An 8,769-nucleotide genomic window follows, 5' to 3' on the forward strand; every position below is an offset into this window, starting at 1 on the left:
ATAAAATGAGGAAAATAGTAGCACCTACCTCAAAGTGTTGTGGCGAGGATCAGATAAGATGATGTCTGTGAAGAGCACTTAGCACAGTGCCCAGCACCCAGTAGGTACTATATAAATGTTTATCTTCCCCACTACCATGTTCAAATTATATAAATTTTTATTACTAGAGGCCGTATGTACCATAACAGTATCTATCTATTAATAGTGAAACAGGAAGCTAGGTGGTGCAGTGGATAGAATGCTTGCCCTGGAATCAGGAAGATTCATCTTCTGGAGTTCAAATCTGGCCTCGGGTACTTACTAGCTGTGTGACCCTGGGCAAGTCACTTGACCCTGTTTGCCTCAGTTTCCTCATCTGTAAGATGATCTAAAGAAGGAAAGGGCAAATTACTGTAGTATTTTTGCCAAGAAAATCCCAAAATGAGGTCACAAAGAGTTGGATATGACTGAACTGAACTAACAATGAAAGAGAAAAATCTTTAAAAAGGAAAAATTTAGACCTTAAAAGAATTTTAAAAGATCAACTCAGTTCCCCAGAATGCCTTGTTTTGATTCAATTAATTAAACATTTTTAATCCCTCTTTAAGGTGAGGTCGCGGATACCATTGACAAACCTTCACTACTATATAAATTCTGGCCAGCAATTTGGAAGTCAATTGTTTTTTTCCTCATCAGCCTGGGGTGAAGGTGTGAGTTTGGGGGCCTGACTGCTTTTCTGTAGATGCATAATTTATTGCATTGAGAATTTTCATCCTGTCACTTTTACCTTGACTTCCCACCACTAAGTACCTGTGCCTGTGATGTTCCTGGACATTTTCATTAAATCTTACACATTCTCCAAGGTGGCAGTGGTCGGGAAGGGAGTGAGGGGGAAAGGATCACATCTTATAGCTAAAAGAAACATTCAGCCTTGTGGAAAACCTAAGAGATGTTTGCAATTACAAAGGTAAAGGAGTAAAACCTTAAAGGGATACTCATAGCAGGCTACTAAATTGATCAATATTTATTGATTGCCTATTCTTTGACAGGCACTAAAGCTTATAAAAGAATTCAGTTGAATCCAATAAATATCATTGAAGGCTTGAATTATGCAGTGTACTATACTAAACACTGGGCACGATAGATAATAAATATAACCAAGACAATCCCCATCTTCCAGGAGCACATCATCTATTAAGGGAGATATAATATGAATAAATAGTATAATGAAATAGGAAAGAAGTAAATGCCTAAAACAAGAATAGGCAGGCATTTAGGTGTGTTTGAGGAGAGAGAGAACCTTTCTGACAGAGGGGAATCAGGGAACGATTCATGAAAGGAATGGCATTGGAATTGAGCTTTATATACTACTGTCAGCTAAATAAGGGGGCAACTAGGTAGCACAGTGGATAGAGCACTAGACTTGGAATCAAGAAGGCTCATCTTCATGAGTTCAAATCCCATCTCAGACACCTACTGTGTGACCCTGGGCAAGTCACTTAACCCTGTTTGCCTCAGTTCCTCACCTATAAAAATGAACTGAGAAGGAAATGGCAACCTACTCTAGTATCTTTGTCAAGAAAGCCCTAAATGGGGTCACAAAGAATCCGACATGACTGAACAACTTTGGGTGAATATGGGTATATTTATCCTGTTCTTTATCAATATTATAAAATAATTCCACTGTGGCATTAATACTGCCTAGGGAATGGTGTGTGTGTGTGAGCGTGTGTGTGTCTATAAAACATGATTCTCTCGAAAAGGGAGTCAAAGCACATGAATTTTTATGGGAAATTTGTAGCTTCATCCATAAAAATGATTTATACAAATTGAGAATATGATTTTAAAAACCATAACCCCAGGGTTGCAGATGCACATACATTCTTTCAAAGGCAATGAAGAAATTTGTTTTGCTTTACTATGCCTATTTGTTACAAGGATTTTTTTTTTCTTTTCTCCAGTAGAGTTTTAAAAGGTAGAAGGGAAAGAAAATAGATTTTTTCTTAATTCAAAAAATAAAATTTAATTAAAAAAAAACAACTTGAGGGGCCATTTCTCTTCCCATCTTCCTTCCCTTCCCTTTTTATTAGAGAGATATCTCTAAGGACAAGGAGGGTTTTCTGGTTCTCTACAGAAAGTTGACCCAGGTAACTATCTTTCATTTATCCATTCTTATCAAAGAAATAATATCTCATGGCTGATGGTGGGGGCCTGAGGCTTTTGCAAAGAAGCATTTTTTTAGACTGGTATTTGTTCTTGAAACCTTACCCTCCCCTACATATTCCATTAATCCCTCCCCCCCCCATCTTGACCAGCATAATACACATTAAGGGATGGTAACTGTTACATGAATAGAATAAGTAATAAGTACTGTAAGAATTCAAAAGAAGGAAAAGTCCCTGAGGACAGGTATGGTCAGGCAGGAAAGTCTTCTTGGATAAAGTAGGTAATAGATCTTGAAGGATAAGTAGTTTTTGTAGGGGAGGGTGTTTCAATTTGATGTAATGAGCGCAGGTTTGGTGGTAGGAATGCCCAATTTCTGCAGTGAGCCAACCAGTCTGGCTGGTTAGGGTGGTAGGCTGAGGAGTGAATAAAAGTAGAAAGGTGAGTGGAAGCCAGAATATAGAAGTCAGAGAATACCAGGTTCAGGGATTTGGAGAATACGTCTATGCTCCATTTCACAGCTAAACTCCAAGGGAAAAAATCTATGTTTGTTGCTTCTGCTTTCTCACTTTTCACTCACTTCTCAGTTGTTTAGAAATCTAGTGTATGACTCCACCAATAAACTGAAGTGGTTTCTCTGAGGCTACCCAGGATCTCTTAATTGTTAAATATGATGTCCTTTTTCCTATGCTCAGCCTTCTCCTCTCTGTTATCACCCTTTCCTCTTGGAAATCTCCTCCCTCAGCTTTCATGATGCTCCATACTTTCTCCTGGTTTTCTTCTAGCCTGACCTACCGCTCTTTTCCATCTCCTTTGCTCAATGATCTATCATCCCCCCTAACCGTTGGTGTCCCCCAAAGCTCTTACTTGGGATGTCTTCATTCATATGCACATATGCACGTGTGTGTATCTATATCTATATAGATGCATAGATATAGATATTGATATGCACACATACATATTTTCTTATTTTCTTTCCCACAATGGAGTGGAAAATGGAAGGGAGAGAAAATAGATTAACTTTCTCTTAATTAGAAAAATAAAATTTAATTTAAAAAGGCAATTTGAAGGTTAGGTATCTGTTTCCTTCGCCCTTTCACTTTGTCAGACAAATAAAGGTGGCGATCTCCTTTGCATTGGTGATCTCATCAGTTCTCAAGATTTTAATTATCATCTTTATGTAGATGTCTACCAGATTTACATATACTGCCCTAATTTGTTTCCTGAACTCCACTCTGCATTATCATCTCTACCTGGATTGTCTGTATGCATCTAAAATCCAACCAATCCAGAACCATATTTATCATCTTCCCCATTAAACCCATCCCTCTTCCAAACTTCCCTATTGCTGTTGAGGGTACCATCATCCATTCACTCCCCCAAATTCGTAGTCTGACAGTGATCTGACTGTTTTCTCTTCCTCAGACTTCCATGTCCAGTCAATTTTGAAGTCTTATCAATCCTAACCCCATTTATTGCATCCATTCTTCTGTCTCTGCTCTTATGGCCACCATCATATTTCAGACCCTTATCTTCTCTAATTTGGACTATTCCAATAGCCTCCTAATTGGTCTCCCTGTTTCCAGATATCCCTTCATCTAATCTCTTCTATAGGGAGCTATGAAAGTAATTTCCCTAAGTCATAAGGATGACCATATCACTTTGTACTTCAAAATATTCAGGTGCTTACTGGTGTCTGTAAAATAAAATGTGAACTTCTCAGCCTATCTTTGAAACTATTTTGCACTCTTGTTCCAGCCTCCCCTTCTAGACATTTCACATTGCTCCCTACAAACACAACATGTACCAGCTAAACAGAATTTCTTACTATTCCTTGAACTTAACATTCTTCCTCCCCTTTACCTGTATATCTTTATGCATGCTTGCCCCCATGCCCGACTACTTCTTTACCTATTGGGCCTCTTAGAAAACTTCACTTTCTGTAAGGTTCATCTCAGGTGCCAGCCTTTGTGGGGCATCTTTTCTGACTACTTAAGTAGTTAATGCTCCTCCTTCCTCAAATAACATTGGGTTAAAATATAAGTATATTTCAACACATATATATGCTTATATATCATTACATATATGATATATAAGTGGTTTAAACCACTTAGTGGTTTATTAAGTATTCCCTAGGAGGCAGCTAAGTGGTGTACTGGAGTGTTGGGCCTGGAACTAGGAACACTTATCTTCCTAAGCTCAAATTTGGCCTGAGACACTTACTAGCTGTGTGACCCTGGGCAAGTCACTTAAGCCTATTTGCTTCAGTTTCCTCAGTTTCTATAAAATGAGTATCTTTGCCAAAAAAAAACAAAAACAAACAAACAAAAAAACCAAAACCCAAACAGGGTTATGAAGAGTTAAATAGGACAACAGCAAGTATTCCCAATAAAAATGTAAATGGCTTGAGGGCAAGGATTTCCTGTTGCTGTTGTTTGTTTTTTCCTTTATATTTCCAATGACTTATTTTGTGCTTCGCAAATAATAGTCAATAAATATTTGCTGAACTGAGAAAGAAAGTGAATTGCAGGAGGTTGGAGGAGAATCAATAAAAGCAGTGAGATGATCATGATTATGGTATTGGGAATGGCTAGAAAATAATAAGATGGGCCAGACTGAGGAAGAATGTTTGGTGGAATCTTGCAGAATAGCTGCGGGACGGAGAGACTGTGCAGCTTCCTCCTCTGTAAAATGTGCAGTTTAGACTAGATCATTGAAAAGACTCTTCTAGTTCTATTGTTCTGTGATAGGATTTGATAGGAAGGGTAGGGCCAGATTATATAGCACCTTGAATGACCAGATGAGGAGCTTGGACTTTTATCTTCTAGTCAGTGAGGAACCATGGAAGGTGTTTGAGTACAGCAGTGACATGATCGAAAGAATAATGGAGTAGCATGTGCAAAATGAATTTGGGGCCGGATATAGAAAACTACAGTTAGTGAGAATACTTACTTAGCCAGGAAGCTGCTGAAGTAACATGCAGGAAGAAATGGGAGCTTGGAGTAGGGAGATAGAGTTGCTAGAAAGAGAATTTTTGTTCATGGGGAACAGTTTCGTTTTTTTGAGGGAAAACTTTTTGACTCCTTTATCTTCTTGTTATTGAGTTGTTTCAGTTGAGTCCAACTCTTCATGACCCCATTTTGGGGTTTTCTTTTGCTATTTCCTTCTCCAGCTCATTTTACAGATGAGAAACTGAGGCAAAAGGAATAAAATGACTTGCCCAGGGTCACACAGCTAGTAAGTGTCTGAGGCTAGATTTGATCTCAAGAAGATGAGTCTTTCTGATTCTAAGCCCAGTGCTCTATCCAGTGCACCACATCTAGCTGCCCCCCCCTTACCCCCCTACACTAAATGTTCTGTTCCCTGGATTGGCTTTGACCATGCACTTCTTATTCTCTTCTAGTTGACCATGTCCTCCCTGAGCCTGGTGCCAGTTTACTTGCCACCTTTGAAAAGTGGCATGAGGCTGCTGACACCAAATCCTGCTGCGATTACTCTCTCCATGTGGACATCACCAGCTGGTATGATGGGATCCGAGAAGAGCTGGATATGCTGGTGCAAGACAAAGGTGAGTAATCAATAAGGAAAGGTCTGTTTTCACTGTGTGAGCTTGGAGGAGACATCCATTACTTACTCCATATCTTGGGGCCTAATGCAATTATATTAACAAGTCCTTTTTTAAAAAATTAATTAATTTATTTTTAGTTTTCAATATTCACTTTTGTAAGATGTTGAGTTTCAAATTTTCCCCCTCCCTCCCCAAGATGGTGTGCAATCTGATATAGGCTGTACATGTACAATCATATTAAACATATTTCCGCATTAGTCATGTTGTGAAAGAAGAATCAGAACAAAAGGGAAAAACCATGAGAAAGAAAAACAAAGAAAAAGAGAAGACAGCATGCTTCGATCTGCATTGAAACTCCACAGTTCTTTCTCTGGATGTGGATAGCATTTTCCATCATGAGACTTTTAGAGAGGTCTTCGATCATTGCATTGCTGAGAAGAGCTAAGTCTATCAAAGTTGGTCATCACATAGTGTTGTTGTTAGTGTGTACAATGTTCTCCTGGTTCTAGGAAGCCTTTTTTGAGTACCTACTATATACCCAGCCCTATGACAGGTAATGTGGTTTGTACAGAGGAAAGAAAATACGAAAGACCCATGGGCTATGAGTTAGAATGTCTGCGCTACTATCTTTACTACTTAACTCCTGTGTGACCTTGGGTAAGTCACTTTCCTCTCTAATCCTCAGTTTCTATATTGATAAAATCAGGGATAGATAGACAAGATATCTTGTAAGATCCATTCTAGGTCTTACAGTCCATATATGTGTGTGTGCATATATATTATTTATATACATATATACATATATGTATGTATATACACACACATGTGCATATATGCATATATACAATGTGTGTATATATGTATGTATGCATGTATTTGTATATATAATAATGGACTATAAGATCTAGAATGGGCTTATATATACCTCTATGTGCACACACACACACACACACACACACACATATATGTTTGTATGCATCTTTGTTGTTATCGTTCAGTTGTTCAATCGTGTCTGACTCTTTGTGACCCCCACAGACCCCCACGGACACACCAATTCTGCCTATGAGGTTTTCTTGGCAAAGATACTGGAGTGGTTTACCATTTCCTTCTCCAGCTTATTTTATAGATGAGGAAACTGAGGCAAACAGAGTTAAGTAACTTGCCCAGAGTCAAATAGCTAATAAATTTCTGAGGCTGGATTTTAACTCTGATCTTTCTAACTCTAGGCCCAGTGCTCTATCCATTGTGCCACTTAGTTGTCTCATATATATGCACAAATACATATAAATATGCCAACAAGGTAGCTTTTGTGGACCAGAACAAGAGCATGTTTATTGATTAAGGAGTTAGATGTGAGTCATTGCTAATGAAATGGGTCACTTTGGCAGGAAGTTGCAACAGGAACTTCCACAAGAACATGTTCCATCTATTCACAACAGAATATACATATTTCTTTAGGGGAAGCTGACTAGGGGTCCATCAGGATGATGGTCAGTGAATATAGCATGGTCAGGGATTTTCACTTCAATCAGAGAAACACAGAGTTAGCCTGAGGCCTCAGATGTTCTGACAGTGGTATTCCCTCTTGACACTTAATTGGACAATCAGTGTATTAAAGATCCCTGGGGAATGTTCTTTTGAGAGGCAACTGTGACTTAGTGGAAAAAAGCACTGAACTGGGCATCCTATATATATTCTATTCCTGGCTTTGCTTTGTTGTGTAAGCTTAGCAAAGTCACTTCATTTTTCTAGGCTCTGTTTTCTTATTTGAAAAATGTAATTGGAAATGTTTAACAAAATAAATAAAAATATAGTTATTGTTGTTCGGTCATTTCAGTCACGTCTGGCTTTTTGTGACCCCATTTGGGATTTTCTTGGTAGAGATACTGGAGTGGTTTACCATTTCCTTCTCCAGTTCATTTTGCAGATGAGGAAACAAAGGCAAACAGGGTTAAGTGACTTACCCAGGGTCACATAGCTAGTAAATGTCTGAGAACAGATTTGAATTCAGGAAACTGAGTTTTCCTGACTCCAGGCCTGGTGCTCTATCCACTGTGCCATCTAGTGTACACCCACCCACCCACACATACACATACACACACACACACACGTGTATGCATATGCATATGTATATACACACATACATATACATGTGTATAAGTGTATACACACACACACACATAGTATACCAAAGATTATGTTAATTTGTGGATTTCTAAGTCAATATGCTGCTGGTAGGAATCCATTTCTACTTTAGTTTGCTACTGTTGTCTAGACGACCTCTTAGGACTCTTTATGTTTCATCTTTCTGTGTCCTGCGTTCTACAGACCCAAGCAGCTCTGACATTCTGTGTACTCTTGTCCTTTCTGGCTGCCACATTCTGTGTTCTAAGATTTATTGGAAAGAGCACTTGAATTGGAGGCAGATGAGCTGAATTTGAATTCCAGTTCTACTTAACTACCTGAGTGACTTTGGACAAATTCCTTCCACTCCCTAGGTCTTAGTTTGGACTAGATGGTCTTTAAGGTTATTTTCAGGTCAGGCATTGAGTGGACTACAAGGTCCTGAATATCAGTGACATTTAGTCGAGAGATCTAGCTAGCATATTGATGACGGAGTCAGGATTTACCTCCTCCCTCCAATCCTGACTGCTGTTGAAGGAAATTAGGGCTAGGGTCCTGCTCCACTTGGGAGCATTCTCAGTGGTGGTGTGCCAGGCCCCTCTAGGACCTCTACCCAGTAGAACAGACATGGCTTCTCCTACCTCTTAGATGAGCAGGGAGACACCATTTAAGGGAGACAGTAAGATGGAGTATGAACAGTTCTTACCATCTGTCCTGACAGTGCATCCCTTACTATCTGATACTATCTGATACTAATACTAAGATCTGATACTTACTATCTGCTCTGCTACTATGCCTTCAGACCCCCAGGTGCTGCCATCTGACCTGCTATACTAGACTGTATTTCTAGATGTATCTATCCTCCCTGAAGCTAAGCCCTCCTCTCTGGATAGATAGATAGATAGATAGATAGATAGATAGATAGATAGATAGAT

The 8,769-nt window shown here is 39.1% G+C and overlaps 1 protein-coding gene across 1 annotated transcript in view; it reads left to right on the top strand.

Annotated features, from left to right (window-relative positions):
- Nucleotides 1-8,769, top strand: part of CRMP1 (collapsin response mediator protein 1) — a 78,001-nt gene that overhangs the window by 46,596 nt on the left and 22,636 nt on the right. The window contains exon 4 of the mRNA XM_027836487.1: nucleotides 5,546-5,710. Within this exon, the coding sequence (XP_027692288.1) occupies nucleotides 5,546-5,710 (165 nt within the window). The remainder of the gene's footprint in view (nucleotides 1-5,545; nucleotides 5,711-8,769) is intronic.

Source organism: Vombatus ursinus, unplaced genomic scaffold, assembly GCF_900497805.2.
Source record: "Vombatus ursinus unplaced genomic scaffold, bare-nosed wombat genome assembly UNPS02014818.1, whole genome shotgun sequence".
Taxonomy (NCBI): domain Eukaryota; kingdom Metazoa; phylum Chordata; class Mammalia; order Diprotodontia; family Vombatidae; genus Vombatus; species Vombatus ursinus.